The sequence below is a fragment of the Tamandua tetradactyla genome, chromosome 3, assembly GCF_023851605.1.
Source record: "Tamandua tetradactyla isolate mTamTet1 chromosome 3, mTamTet1.pri, whole genome shotgun sequence".
Taxonomy (NCBI): Eukaryota; Metazoa; Chordata; class Mammalia; order Pilosa; family Myrmecophagidae; genus Tamandua; species Tamandua tetradactyla.
The window spans coordinates 97,021,961-97,038,562 of record NC_135329.1 but is presented as its reverse complement, the minus strand read 5'-3'; the positions used below and the strand labels follow the sequence as shown (position 1 = coordinate 97,038,562).

The window sequence follows — 16,602 nt, the reverse complement described above, 5'->3', positions numbered from 1 at the left end:
GACCCAGCAATACCACTGCTAGGTATCTACTCAAAGGACTTAAGGGCAAAGACACAGATGGACATTTGCACACCAGTGTTTATAGCAGCATTATCTACAATTGCAAAGAGATGGAAACAGCCAAAATCTCCATCAACAGACGAGTGGCTAGACAAACTGTGGCGTATACCTACAATGGAATATTATGCAGCTTTAAGACAGACTAAATTTATGAAGCATGTAATAACATGGATGGACCTAGAGAACATTATGCTGAGTGAGTCTAGCCCAAAACTAAAGGACAAATACTGTATGGTCCCACTGATGTGAACCGACATTCGAGAATCAGCTTGGAATATATCATTGGTAACAGAGACCAGCAGGAGTTAGAAACAGGGTAAGATAATGGGTAATTGGAGCTGAAGGGATACAGACTGTGCAACAGGACTAGATACAAAAACTCAAAAATGGACAGCACAATAATACCTAAGTGTAATGTAACTAGGTTGGAACACTGAATGAAGCTGCACCTGAAATATGGTTTTTTGTTTGTTTGTTTGTGTGTTTGTATCTTTTGTTTTTGTTTTTTTCTTTTTCCTTTTTTTATATATATATATTTTATTAGTATTATTATTTTAATTCTCTTCTCTATATTAACATTCTATATCTTTTTCTGCTGTTTTGCTAGTTCTTTTCCTAAATCGATGCAAATGTACTAAGAAATGATGATCATACATCTATGTGATGATACTAAGAATTACTGAGTGCATGTGTAGAATGGAATGATTTCTAAATGTTGTGTTAATTTCTTTTCTTTTTTTTTGATTAATAAAAAAAATTAAAAAAAAAAAGGTCACACCCGCAATTGGGTGAGTCACATAGTCATGAAAACAATCCAATCAAAAGGTTTCCATGGTTTACCCATGGAAGAAACATGGCTTACCCCACTTTCCAGAGTACACATCAGCTTCAGACCAGGACATTTCACCTTGTAGACCCTCAAAAGACATGTTTTTCCATATGTAAAATACATTCATTTCATTATAATGTCACAAAAGCTTTAAACTATTTCAGTAACAATACAAATTCAAGTCAGAAACAGTACAAAATTTCATCAAAGTCAGCTACAGGCATGGCCTGTCCTAAGGCAAAATTGTTTTCTGTATGTGGTCCTTTGAAATTCAAAACAAGTTTTCTGCTTTCAATATATAAAGGAATGACAGTCATGAGATAAATGCTCCCATTGCCATAGGGAGAAACTGAAACGTAAATGAAGCCCCTGGTCCAAAACAATTCCAAAAAACCTTCAGGGGAAATTCCATTGGCTTTCAAACTCTGAGAATCATTTATAGAGTAATATTTCATTTGGTGGGTTTCAAAAGGGGGTAATCCCATCCTTATCAAGGAAATTACACAGTGGATTACACTGTTGTCTGCAAACACTGGGGTGATGGTGCAACACTAGGGAACAATGGGGGGACCATATTTTTCTTGGCTGTACCCTCTCCAATCATCAGGGCAGTAAGCAGACTCTGTGCCACCTCCAGGGTACATACTCAAACCACTCAAAACAATAGGGCAATTTCCAGGCTCCCCCAATACCTGGTTTATGTGCTCCATCCTCTCTAAGACCTAGGGCAACAAAGCTCTTTTGAACAATGAAGGAAAGGCCAACCCTCTGCTTCCAGTGTAAACTCTCCCTCTCTAGGTATATGGGTGGGTCTGCACTCCTGGCCCAGGAATTCATAGTTCCAGACCTCAGCTTCCATGGTTCTGCCTTGGAAGTCATTTTTCTTTCAATTTGTCTCTTTTAGTCCAGACTGGCAGTTGTTCCATTTATACAGACTCCAAAACACTCCTGTTGTTTATCTATGCAATATGCAAGGATCACAACCATCAGAAAACAGGACTTTCACAAATCCTTTCTGGATAACTCCATCTCCAACCCTCATTTGTCCTGTAATGGCTCACTGGTTCCATATTTAGTTAAATCTTCAAGTGGGACAATAGCTCTGAGGTCTTGCTTTCTGGAAGCCTGGAATTTCCCAGACCATCAATTTCTGTTTTCTTTGTACCCAAGAGTTCACTTCTTAGCTTATCTCTTTCCTGCCAGATTTTATGATAAGCTGTTAAAGACCAGCCAGGCTGCATTTTCCACATTTAGCCTGGAATTTTTTTCTGCTCTATATCAAAGTCATCCCTCTCAAATTCTGTTCCTCATCTAATACCAGCACTTAATTTTGTAAATTTTCTGCCACTTTAAAACATGGGTCACCTTCCTTCCAGTTTGCAATAACACAATCCTCATTTCTGTTTAAAGCTTCCTTAGAGGTATCTTTAGAGTCCACATTCCCACCAACAGTCTCTTCAAAGCATTCTTGGTCTTTCTCCATCAAGCTCCCACAGTGCTTTCAAAATCTCCCCCTTACCCACTTGAATAACCATTCCAACATGTTTAATATCTGAAAACCACAGCACCCCACTTCTCAGCTACCAAAACCTGAATTAATTTGCTAAATGCTGCTGGAATGCAATATACCAGAAAAGAAATGGCTTTTAAAAGAATTTATTGTTACATATTTACAGTTCTAAGGCATAAAAATGTCCAACCTCAGTGTTCTCAATTTGCAATGGGTGGAGGTAGCCTGAGGGTATAACAATTGAGGAATGGAAGGGGGAACTGTGGTGTTTACACACAATGGATTACTGAGCAGCTGTAAAAAGGAATGAAGTTGTGAGGTACGCAACTAGCTGAAGGAAACTTAGGGACAATATACTGAGTAAAATGTCAGAAACAAAACAGCAAACATTATCATGCCTTACTCACTTGGATTGACTGTAACATACAAAACTGAAGTCAAGAGCATGGGTTATCAGGTTGGGGCTTTTTGAAAAGGTCCCTAGATTGTAAGTTCTTATAGCAGTCACAAATATTTAGGACTTATAACTGATATTTCTAAACTCTGAGATACTGAGCTATTTGTATATAACCTGGTCATTCCCTGAAACTTTGGTTATTTATGTGATACCTGAGATTCAGATTTAGAGCACTGAAGCAATGAAAGTCACCATTATCCCATTCAGCCACTGTAAGAAAACTGAAAAAGTAATCAGACTTCTGGAGATATGAATGAAGCTGATCTGGATAGGATTACAGGAAATTAGAGTACAGGGTAAAGGATGATACGGCCCATATTTTCAAACTTCAACCTCTGTGTGAGAACAAAGGGAGAGGGGTTCATTTGGTGCAAAATTTGTATTTTTGGTAGTTTATTATATAATTTAACTGGTGTGTTTGTTTCCAAGCTGCTGGAATGCAATATAGCAGAACTGGGATGGCTATTTTTAAAAGGGGAGTTTAATAAATTACAAGTTTACAGTTCTAAGGAAATGAATATGTCCAAATTAGGGCTCCAACAAGAGGTTATTGTCACTTGAGAACAGCTAATGGGTCTAGAACACCTGCAGCTGGGAAGTCACATGGCTGGCATCTGCTGGTCTCTTGCTCCTGGGCTCTGTTGCTTTCAGCTTCTGTTCCTGTAGGTGTTCCTCATTTTGCTTCTCTGGGGCTGGCCTTCATCTCTTGGCTTACTTTAGCTCTCTCCAGGTTACCACTTGCTTAACATCTCATGGCAATATCTGCTGAGCTCCAAGCACCTCCAAACATCTGTATCTTTGCTCTCCAATAGTCAACATCTATGTCAGCTCTGGCCTCTGTGAGCTCTAGGCTTCTGCTGTTTCTGTCTGCTCTGTCATTTCTGACGGTCTCCAAAATGCTTCCTCTTTTAAAAGATTCCAGTAAACTAACCAAGACCCACCTGGAAAGGGTGCAGTCACATCTCCCTCTAATTAAGGGTCACACCCACAACTGGGCAAGCCATGCCCCTAGAGATAATCTAATCAAAACTACAGCTTTGATGATCTAATCAAATCTATAGTGTTGAGTTCAAGATTCAAAGAAATGGCTGCCCTCACAAGATTGAATCAGGATTAAAACATGGCTTTTCTGGAGTACATATTTTCAAACCAGCACAACTGGTGTGGTCAGTTTACCTGAACACCGTAAGTACATAGAATCCTGAATAGGGCATGAGATCTTGCCGGTTTGTCCAGGCTAGTGTGATTCTCCAACATATCCCAGAGTAATTTAGGCTGAGAATAAAAAAGTATTTTCAAAGTTCCCTTGGGGGACTGAGGAGAAAGGAGGAAATATTCAGCTTCCCCATCTGGGAAATTCCTGATATTCTCATAAGCAGTGGGCATAACAAATTCAGTAGGCTGAACCCTTGATCTTAGGACTTGCCCTGATGACGCTTATTCTTGCAAAAGAGAAGCTAAGCCTACTGATAATTATGCCTAAGAGTCACCCCCAGAGAAACTCTTTTCAGATGTGGTCTCTCTCTGTAAGCTAACTTGGGCGGTGAACTCACTGCCCTCCCCACTATGTGGGACATGACTCCCAGGGGTGTGAATCTCCCTGAAAACATGGGACCAGACTCCCAGGGATAGGGCGAAATTAAGCATCATGAAATGAGAAAGACTTCTTGACCAAAAGGGGGAGGAGAAATAAGACAAAATAAAGTCTTAGTGGCAGAAAGATTTCAGAGTCTAGAGGTTATCCTGGAGGTTATTCTTATGCATTATATAGATACCCCATTTTAGTTTATGTTATATTGGAGTGGCGAGAGGGAAGTACCTGAAACTGCTGAACTGTGTTCTAGTAGCCTTGATTTTTGAAGACTGTATAACAATATAGCTTTCACAATGTGACTGTGATTGTGAAAACCCTGTGTCTGGTGCTTTTTTTTTCAGGGTATGGACAGATGAGTAAAAAATTAAAGATGAATGAATAATAATGGGGGGTGACAAAGGGTAAAAAAAAATGGGTAGAATGAAATATTAATGGTCAATGAGAGGAAGAGGTAAGGGGTTTGGGATGCAGGAGTTTTTTCTTTTTTCTTTTTCTGAAGTGACGCAAGTGTTCTAAAAATGCTCACATTCATGAATACACAAGTATGTGATGATACTGTGAGCCATGACTTTGTGGACTATATGTGTGTGAAGATTCCACAATACAAATTAGTTCCTCTGGGACACAACTTCAGATTCTGACTTGCTTAGCATCTCACGGGAAGGTATATGGCAATGTCTGCATCTCCAAATGTCTACGCCTACGTTTCTGCTCTGTCAGCACTTGAAGCATCTCCCTGGGCTTTCCAAGCACCTCCAAATGTCTCTGAAGTAACTGTTCTCCAAGCACCTGCACCTGAGGTTTCTCAAAAATATCTCCTCTTTTAAAGGACCCCAATAAACCAATCAAGACCAACCTAGTGTTCATGGGGTCACATTTCTACCTAATTGAAAGGTCATATTCAGTATCACATGCCATGGAAACAATCTAACGCAAAGGGTTTCCACCCTACAATATTGAATCGGGACTAAAAGAAGCATGGTTGCTTGCACGAGATTAGAGCAGGAAAAAAGATAAGACTTTTCAAACTAGGACAGATGTAACATTAAGATAGAGTATGAGAAATATGTACAAGCCTGTTTGAAAACAAAGAGTGAATATTCTTCTCAAGCGCACACATACCATTCCACAGGGCAGATTATGTTATCTCACAAAAGAAATCCCAATAAATTTAAAAAGACAGAAATCATGTATTTTATCTGACCACAATGAAATGAAACTACAAATCCATAAGCAGAAGAACTTGAAAATTCACAAATATGTAGAAGTTAAATAGCATACTCTTTTCTGTAAATGCAATTTTATTGAGATATATTCAGAAGCAAAAAAAACACAAAAAACATCCAAAGTACACAATCGATGGCTCACAGTATAATCATACAGCTTTGCATCTAACAGTACAATCGATTTTAGAATATTAATCCCCTGGGAACCATGCCCACATATGGTTGAGGGTACTCAGTTCATCTACAGAGATGGCTGAGAGACACAGGTCACATCTGAACAACAAAAGAAGTTCTCTGGGGTGACTTTTAGGCATAATTATAAGTAGGCTTAGCTTCTTCTTTGCATGAATAAGTTTCTTAAAAGCAGGCCCCAAGATTAAGGGCTTGATTTATTGAACTTGGACTTCCTACTGCTTGCAAGAATATCAGGAATTCTAAGATGGAGAAGTTTAATATTTCCACATTTTTCCCCAGACCTCCAAGGGACCTTTGGAAGTACTTTTATTTTCTGCCCAAAATATTCTGGGATGCATCAGGGTATTATATTCATCTGTACAGAATAACAGTATCTCATTTCCTCTTCTAGGTTCCATGTAATTCATTTGTTGAAATAAAGTGACCAGATAGGTTAAATTAGCACGTTATAGAAAACAGAAATTTTGTACCATGGAAACACCTCTTCCTTTGGTCTCACAAAGAATTTGAAGCTTTAAACTACAGTCAATATCATCCATTATCCTGTATTCTTATTTAACTTAGTCCTTTGTGAAGTCCATTTCATTCATACCTCTAACTGAAGTCTGATCTCTTTTTCAGCTTCTTAACCGTTGAGGTATGGAATAATGCTGACTTTCAAAGCTGCAGAAATCTAACTCTGAGACAAGATGATGATTAAATACAAGAAAGATTTTGCATGAGTGAGAACAAATGAATGTCACCATTGCAAGGTGCTGAAAATAGGCTGGTATATGGGGAAAAATGCAATCAATGCAAACTAGGGACTATTGTTAATGGGAGCTCTGTAATAGTCTTCCATTAATTGTAACAAAGGCAATATAACAAAGCTAAACGTTAATAATACGGGAGGATATAAGAGAGGAGTATGGGCTTCTTGTTCTTGGTTCTCTTTTTCATTTTTTTTTCTTATTTTTTCTTATTTTCTTTTTAATTAAAAAAATTTTTTTTCCTCTTCTTATTTTGTGGAAGAAATAGAAATATTCTCGTTTAGACTGTGGTAGTGAATGCATTAACTATGCAATTACACCAGGAGGCACTGATTGTTTTCTTAGGATGGATTATATCATGCATAAATAAAACTGCATAAAAAATAAACAGAGCAATGCGATGGTGGCTTAGCAGGAAGAATTCTCACCTGCCAAGCTGGAGACCCAGGTTCAATTCCCAGTGCCTGCCCATGCAAAAAAACATACATAAATACATACATACATAAAAAAATAAATAAGCAGAAAGATACAAGTGCTGGCAAAAACAATACTTTTAATGAACTAAAGGGTCAAAGAAGAAATCACCAGCAAATGTGGAAATATCTTGAGAAGAATGAAAACAAAAATACAAAATATCCAAACTTATGACAAACATTAGATAGAATGACAAACAAAATGAGAAGATGAAATTAAAAACCATTTGCAATGAAAGGGAGATATTACTGCTGACTTTACTGAAATAAAAAGAATTATAAGAGGATATTAAGTACCACAGTGTTCACAAATTAGGTAAGTTTGATGAAATGAACAAATTCCCAGAAACACACAAATTGAGGAAACTGACTCAAGAAGAAATAGACAATTTCAAAACACCAAGAAAAAGTAAGTATTATGTCAGAAACCAAAAACCTCCCAATGCAATAACATCTAAGACATTACTGATTCATTAGTGATTTAATTAGACTTTCTCCAAAGAAGATCAAGTAGCAGTAGCACATAAAATGATATTCAACATCACTGATTATCAGAGACATTTAAATCAAAAGCACAATAAGATATCACTTCACACCCACAAGATGGCTATTACTAAACAAGCGATATGTTTGGTGAAGAAACAAATGTTGGTGAAGAAATAGGAAGAAAAGAGAGACAGGAATCCTGATATTATTGCTAGTGACACTGTAAAATGGTACAGAGACTGTAGAAACAAGTTTGACAGTTACACAGGAAGTTGAAAATAGAATTTCCATATGACCAAGCAATCCCAGCTGGTATCTACTCAAAAGAACTGAAGGCAGAGACTCAAGTAGATACTGTACACCAATGTTTACAACAGCATTGTTCAAAGGAGACAAAAGGTGGAAACAACCTATTAAGTGACCATTAACAGATGAATGAATAAATACAGTGGTATATACACAACGGAACATTATTCAGCTGTAAAAGTGAATGAAGTTCTGATGCATACCACAACATGGAGGAACCACAAAAATGACATGTTGTGTAAAATAAGCCAGACACAAAATGACAAATATTGTATGAACATGTTTATAAAAAATACCTTTAGGAAACTGCAGAGACCAAAGTCTGCATGTTACTAAATGGTGGTAAGCTACCAAAGGCTGAAGGTGAGGAGAGGCAGAAGGAATTACTGTTTATTGGTTACACAGTTTCTGTTTGAGGTAATGAAGGAGTTGGGATAATGGTTACTGGTGATGGTAGAATAATATCATGAACGTAACTGAACCAATTGAAATGTCAACTTGAAAGCATTAAATGGGAAATTTTGAGCAGTGTAAATGGTACCCCAAGAATAAATTTTTAAAACAAACACAATGAGATATAGCACCTCACACTCCTGTGAACACCTAATATAAAAAAAAACCAAAACAGTATAAATAATGGCAATTAAATAAGAGAATTACAACCTTTGTACATTTTTGGTGGTAATATAAAATGATGCAACCAAGTGGAAAAGAGTTTGGAGGTTCCTCAAAAAGTTAAACATAGAACTATCATATGACCTGGCATTCTACTTTTGGTTATGTTCCCGAATGAATGGAAGAGGAAGAACTCAAAAAGATAGCTGTACAGCAGTACTCACAGCAGTGTTCTCATAATAGCCAAGAGATGGAAGCAATCCAAGTATTCATTGATAGAGAAGGGGATACAAAATGTGGTATATAAATACAATGTGATATAACTTAGCTGTAAAAAGAATGAAGTCCTGACACGTCACAACATGGAAGAACTAGAAGACATCACTTTGAACGAAATGTCAGACACACAGAGACATATGGCATGATTATACTCATTTGAAGTAATTGAAATAATTAAGTTTAGAGACAGTAGATTACAGCTTACCTGGGGCAAGACAGCGGGGCAATGTGTAGTTAATGCATGATGGGTACAGGGTTTCTATTTAGGATGATGGGAAAGTTCTTTTACTGGATAGTAGTCAGCATAGCATGGCACTGTCAATGTAATTAATCGCAGTGAATGGGATACTCAGGAACGGTTGAGATGGTAATGTGTATGTTCTGTACACATCTCCACAATTAAAGAAAGAACAACAAAAAAGTCAACAACAAATAAATGCAATATATGAACTTAGATGGGCTCTAATAATGGAAAAAAGACTCAAAAAGTCTTTATAGGGACATCTGAAAAAATTGGAATAGAGAATATGCCTCATAATACTAAATGCATTCAACTTGTTAACTGTACATAAGGCAATGATATTAGAGAATATCCTAGTTCTTCAGACGTGTATACGGAAGTGTGCTCAAGGAGAATGGTGTATACAATCTACTCTCAAATGTTTTGGAGGGAGGAAGGGACGAAAGGAAGAAAGAAGGAAGGAAGGAAGAAAGAAGGAACAGCAAATATGGCAAAACAAAAGAAAACAGCAGACCAGGATATGAGATGGAGGGTCATATGTTGGTATTCTTTATTTTTACAATTGTTCCATAAGTTAGAAATTATTTCAATAATGTTAAAGAAAAAACTTGAAGTGAGGAAGGACTAAAAATGGTACACTACAAAATATCAATTAAAACAGTAAGGAGGAATTAAATAACCAAAAATATTTTAGAGAAAACGAATCAAAGGGTAGCTTTAAGTCTTTCATTGCAAGTCATTTTGTCCATTATACCAATCTCTTCTCTAATTATTTATTTTAATAATTTTTCATTTAAAGTAATTACTTAATTAGAGCACATCTTGGTGTAATGTATAGAAGATGATGCAACCATTTATTTGCCTGTAAGAGACCTACTTTAGATGCAAGGGCCCACAGAGGTTGAAAGTGAAAAAATGGAAAATACTGAGATATAGCATGCAAATAATGACGAAAAAATAACTTAGGCTAACTAGAGTAATAGACAAAATTAAAACATAGTTACATAAGGAAAAGAACATATTATGCATCTAGATGAGGATTAATTTATCAAGAACATATAAAATTATGAACATATGCAAGGAACAGCAAAGCACCAAATAATATGAAAGGAAAAAACTGACAGATTTGCAGGGAGAATAGACAGTTCTACAATAATAATTTGAGAGTTCAATTTCCTGCTTTCACAAATGAGTAGAAAAATTATACAGATGATCAATAAGGAACAAAGGACTTGAACAACTATAAACCAAGTAACTCCAGCAGAATATATACTCTTCTCAAATTCATGTGGAACATTTGCAAAATAGTCCATTGGTTACCCCAAAGCACATATAAAAATACTGAAATCATAAGTATCCTTTTTGACCAAAGTGGAATGAAATTAGAAATCAATTACAGAGGGGAAGTTAAGAGTTCCACAGATAGGTAGAAATTAAACTACAAAATCAACCAAGGGATCACAAATTAAATCATGAGGGAAATTAGAAAACATTTGAGATATACAGAATGAAGGCACAACCTATCAACTTTATAGGATGCACTGAAAACATTGCTAATAGAAAAATTTATAGCCAAAAAAAACCTATATTAAAAAATAAAATTCTCAACTCAGTAATATAATTTTACATCTTGAAGAAATACAAAAAAAAAAAAAAACACCTCAAAGTTGGTAGAAGGAAGGAAATAAAGATTACAGCAGAGATGAATTAGAGAACAGAAAAATAATAGAATTAACACAACTTAAAGTCAGTTCTTTGAAAAGATTAACAAAATTGAAAATCCTATTGCTCGACCGATTAAGAATAAAGGAAAGAATCAATTCACTAAAGGTAGTAATGAAAGTGATGACATTTTTAACAACCTTACAAAGTTAAAAGATTTTTAAGAGAACATTAAAATTTATTGGGAATGGCCTTTAGAACCTGAATACTTCTCGATGATGTTCTCTGCAGTCCTGTGTAACCCAATTGCCTGCAGTCCATTCCGCTTTTGGTTTCTGCAAAGAGGGGTCTGTTGTTGCTGGGATTTTGTACATTTTCCCCATAAACCAGTTTGTATTGGGAATTTATTGGGAGCAGCCGGCTTCAGAGTGGCTTCGGTAGTAAACTGTGGAGACTTATCTGCTTAATTGGAGGACAGTCTTGGAGGAGAGAATGTTTGTTTTTTCTTAAACCCCAAGGTCTTGTTAGCTATCTCTTATATGTAGGGAGTAATATACTGAAAAGTAGGCACTCTGTTTTGTCATGAAATGTATGCCTGCTTTTAGTCACATAAACCCTGCAGCATACAAGCAAGAACTAGTTAAGAATAAAGTTGTCTGTTATCTATTATTGCTAAGCTTCAGACCCCCTGATCCTTCTTTCTTTCTTTCTCATCATTCCTTAATATCTTTTGAGCTCCGTTTCATAGGAAGCAACAATGTATGAATTTTTTTCTGTTGTCTTTTTATTTCTTTTTCTGAATTAATGCAAATGTTCTAAGAAATGATCATAATGATGAATATGCAACTATGTGATGATATTGTGAATTACTGATTATATATGTAGAACGGAATGATCATAAGTTAAGAATGTTTGTGTTTGTTTGTTGTTATATTTGTTTTTTTAATTTTTAAATTAATAAAAAATAATAAAAATTTAAAAATGCTCCCACCCAGCAATACTGAATGAGGATCAAAGGACATGGCTTTTCTAGGGTTCACCACAGATTCTCTTGGAAAGAACAGGTGTGTTTGCTGAAACTTTAAGGATTCAGCTGGGCTAAATCCTAGAAAATTTGCTTGATGTACAAACTGGTTTATGGGGAAAATGTACAAAATTCCAGCAACAACAGACCCCTCTTTGCAGAAACCAAAAGCGGAATGGACTGCAGGCAATTGGGTTAGACTGGACTGCAGAGAACGTCACTGAGAAGTATTCAGGTTCTAAAGGCCATTGTAAGTCCTATGGTCTTCATTCTAAGGACAGTGGGACTCCACCAACAAAGTTAAAGGAGAATGACATGATGAGATATCCATGTCCAAGGAAGCCCTTTAGGTTTAGGATACACTGATATAAGAACTAGAGGTACATCAAGAGGAAAATTTAGAAGGGTACTGGTGAATTTTAAATATTCAAAGATGGCTCCCACAAGCTTTAGTGAAAGAAATGAGACTTGTGACATATGGAAAACGAAGTGAAGAATAATTTAATCCTCTCTCCTTTAATCCCACATAGACCAAGTACAGATAACTTACTTGAGGCCTCACTTGAATCTTATTGCAGGTGATCCTACTAGTGCAATTTGGAACAACTTGAGCATTAAAATAATAACAGATGAGAACACATTGAATAAAAGCGAATACATGAATCTTTAGTGCTATAGCAAACAAGGAGAAAGCAAGTCTTTCATAAGACAGAAAGTCAAATAAAATATAGGAGCAGTGTTGGGAAAGGTACAAAATGACCATCTGCACAACCGTTAGAGTTGTAGTCGACTGGCTTGAGAGAATGGTGGGTGGAGGATGGATAGGGAGCACAGTATTGATATAATCTCTGAACATGTCTTCACAAAACATCACCCATTACAAAGTGAAAGCACGTTGTGCATATGAAGGAACCTGACAGAAATTTCACCAGGTTATCAAGTTCATATCACCAGTGGGTGAGGCAAGTCCATCTCCTAGCCCTCCTCATGGGCTGCACTGAAGAAAGCACAACTTCAAGTTGGTTCCTACCAAGGATGTGTCAAAAGAGAACACTAGGCAGATTAAGGTTGAAATCATCTGTGCTCCTTACACCTGTCAAACATGTGAAAATAAAACACCTTCTCAAGAGGAGTTCCATATCAAAGTAGACTGAATAAAGCTGACTGGAAAAATAGATATTTTGAGACAGTTAGGGAAAGGTGGAATGGTGAAAGGGGTCTGTGAATGGGATTACAGCATTGTAGCAAAAATGATTTCCTAATTTGGAGTTTTCTAGAAGAGTATCCTTGTTTTGCAGGTATATACTCAAGAGTATTTTTATGAAATGTTGGTTTAGTGGCCAAATGTGGTAAAATTATAACTGGAGGAGACAGTTTAGGGAACAGGAGCTCTGTCTACCTACTCACAATTCTTTATACATTTGGCAATATTTCAAAATAAATTACTTTAAAAAATACCCATTTCGCTATCATGCCACTAACGTATTCAGAGGCCAAATATAACTAAACGCAACGGTGTGAAAATTTTGAATGCAGTCGACCTTTTAAGGGTCGGATGTTATTAAGGGGCAAATCTGTGATGACTACATTACTAGCACAATGTCTTTGGTGTTCTGAATGATTTGGGCTGTTTGTGGAAAAGATGAAGTGTTTATTTCAGTTTCTCACAAAACTTCTTACCCTGCTCCATTTTTGGAGACTGACTGCCCTTTGTCTCAGGTTGAATGCCATGCGTTGCATGTACTATATAACTCTCATCTCCAATCCCGGGACATGCTACTTCAGAATTTCTTGTGCTCAATCAAGTAGTGGCTCAGACCTTAGTTCAGATTTTCTGTACTTGGCTTTCTTTTGCCTGCCTGTGCATGTGTTTCAGGAGATCATCTCTCTGTCTCTATCCCCTCCAGGAGTCTCCTGGGAGATATTAGTGATTATGGAGGAATGAGGTAATGACTAGTTCATAGCAGGGATTTGCAAGGCGGAGAAGTGCTGACGGTTATGAAATGCTAGAATTTATCTTTACATGCAAATCTGGGAGGGGAACAAATGTAATCAGGACACTTCATTCACAAATACTGAATGTTTATATGTTTACATAATATCAGATGTATCTAATGTATAGATGGCAAAAATGAAGAAATGCACTATGTTGACAACCACAGTTTCTTGCTAAAAATACAGTACAAATGTTTATGCAATGTATTATTGTGAGCTGATATAGTGAAACAAGAAAAACTAGTTAATAAATCTAAAGAAAAATCCTCACAATATACAAAGGTAGAGGTTATTAGGCCTACCACCCCTTCAGTGTATTTCATTAATGTAAAATTTAACTAGATACATGAATACATTTTCAAATTTGAAAGCAGAGAAAGAGAAAAGTAAATAAATTGAAAATGGTTCACTGCCATTTGAAATATATGATGAAACTGTAGACACTACTGATTTCTCCATTCCATGGAAACCTACAAAATTTAACCAAGTGCTGTCAAGAATTTGAATTTCCACAGGAGAAATTAACTTTCCATGCATACATCTGATTTACAAAAAACAGCCTCTGACATGGCTCCTCAATAAATAACTTGAATCTTGCAAAAATTTCATCTTAAGTAGTTTTAAGCAGCATGCAATAGTAGATATTGAAAATCACAATTCTGTTTTGAACATCCAAAACTGATTTCTTTCCACGCATGAATTTCACCAGGTGCAAACTTATCATAACTCTGAGGTCGCATATCTTATAAAATTCACATATCAAACAAATAACTAATTTAAAGTGTAGAATTCAGGGGCATTTGGACATTATCACACCACACAAGCATCACTTCTATCCACTGAACTATGTACTTTTAAAATAGCATTACACGAACAAAAGTCATTTCAGCAAGCTAAACCTAAAATTGAAGATCCTCACCTGATCATGAGAAATTGTACAATTTGACATTTCTTTCATTTAAAAACCAGGTAAATTAATATATTTCAAAAATTTTACTCAAAATCTTGCTTTCTTTAAAGCCAGGAGAGTAAAATTTAAAATGTTGGAATTTGGGGTAAATAACGTTTAAAATTAATATTGGGAGTCGTACTACTCATACTTGTAAACTCGTCGTTTTTTTTTTTTAACTACGTAGGCGGTGCAGGAAAAATAAACCAATAAAAATGTAAAGGTGTATACACAGAAGGACCATTTTCCCCTTGATCTCCGACTCTGACATGGCTCAGCCAGGGCTGACCTGCCCCGGCTGCACCACTGGAAAACTGAAATATTTTACATATCCTTTTCCGTATTGTAGGTGCTTTTCCCCTCCCTCTGAATCTCTAGTAGGATTGACTCTAGCAAGAATCCTGATTCCGTAAAAGTTCCACAACACGCCTGATGTCGACCTGACAAAGCCCTCCTTGAGCGGAAAATGTGGTTAAACACTCTTTGCTAAAACATTACCTGAGAAATTAAAGAACTACATGTGAACAGCGCAGAAAATAAAGGTTCTGTGGTCGCTATTTAGAGTAACAAAAACAGAAACACCTCCGAGAACCGCAACAAAGTTCCTCTTCTGCCTCGGACGGGAACAGAAAGGCCCTTACTCACGTGGACGCTGCAGCCCGAGCAGTCCCAGCGCCGCGTGGCCGCCTCTGGGGGTCCTGCGGGAAGCGTCTGTCCTTCCTGCGGAGGCGGAGCCTGGCTGGAGACTCACGTGGTTTAGGCAGAGGAGGGGGTTTTGCGCTAGTTGCCTGCGGGCAGTCTGCAGCGTCTGAAGGTTTTTTCTCGATGGGTAGGCTCCGGGATCGAACCTGGGTTTCCCTCGGGGCAGGCGAGAATTCTGCCACCGAGCCACGGTTGCACCGCCCCGCCGGGGACTTTTGGTTGTACTTTGTGGTGAAAATGCTTCCTCTCCCGGAATGGCCGAATCGCTGAGATTGTGTTCAGACCGTTCATTGCCAGGAGACTGATTCTGGGCGAAGTGGGCTTGTCAGCCCACTCGACATCGAAGGTTTGGGAAGAATGACCGGCAGATGGAATAGGAGGTGGGGAGCCTCCACCCTGTGTCTAGACAGCCCTGTCCATCTCAGGGTTTTATCCCCACCCCACCGTCTGGAGAATCCCAGGTTAAAGCTCCTAGTGCATCACAGACGGTGTCTGTGACCTTCCATGGAACTCCCCGTGGAGGCCCGGCTTAGTCAGAGTCCTCCCCATCCATTTAGGAGAAATCCACATTTGTTGGCGAATGTATTGGGCCTCAATGAAGGTGGCCCATCTAGAATCTCATTGACACCTGGAAGTACGGCAGGCCCAACACATATTCCTATCCCAGAGTGCCCAGAGCTGCAGGGGTCAAAGAGGTTCCTTAACCATAGGGGTGATTGAGGTCCCTATTCTACAGCCTGCTCCTCGGAACCTGTGCGAGGAATTGCTGCCAGATGCTTACTGGCATGGAGTTAGAAGGGTTTTATAGTGTAAGTAAAGAAACTTCTTTTGTTTTTGTATTCTTATAACTTTCTCATGCTTGCAGCCATTATGGCATGTAGACACAGACCCCAGGGAGTGAACAATTAACAAGCTAATTAGAATTGCAAAGTTTATTTTATACTGAGAAAATAAATGGTGTTCCTGAAAGGTTTAATATCATTGTATCAGCTCCACCCTGAGCTCCTTCCAGTCTGTAATGTACACACTCCACCACACTCCACAAAGTTAATAAGATGCCTTAGTTGCTGCACTGCCTGAGTGTTGGACTTCACCTGTCACTTAGTCAGGGGTATCTTAAGATCTCTCTGCATCTTTGTCACAATCCATATATAAAGAGAAGGAAAAATGAACTTGACTCAGATGGCTACTGTGAGGTTTGGGTGGGAGCAAATTAAAGAGCTTAAAATAGTACCTGTACTTCCTTCTAA

At 37.6% G+C, this 16,602-nt stretch overlaps 1 protein-coding gene across 1 annotated transcript in view; it reads right to left on the bottom strand.

Annotated features, from left to right (window-relative positions):
• The window catches only part of LOC143675721 (protein kinase C zeta type-like), a 62,016-nt gene extending 46,323 nt beyond the window's left edge, over positions 1 to 15,693 (bottom strand). Inside the window, exons 1-2 of the mRNA XM_077151766.1 lie at positions 15,687 to 15,693; positions 15,296 to 15,389 (exon numbers count right to left, since the gene is read on the bottom strand). Of these exons, the coding sequence (XP_077007881.1) occupies positions 15,296 to 15,389; positions 15,687 to 15,693 (101 nt within the window). The remainder of the gene's footprint in view (positions 1 to 15,295; positions 15,390 to 15,686) is intronic.
• Positions 15,694 to 16,602: the final 909 nt, after the last annotated feature.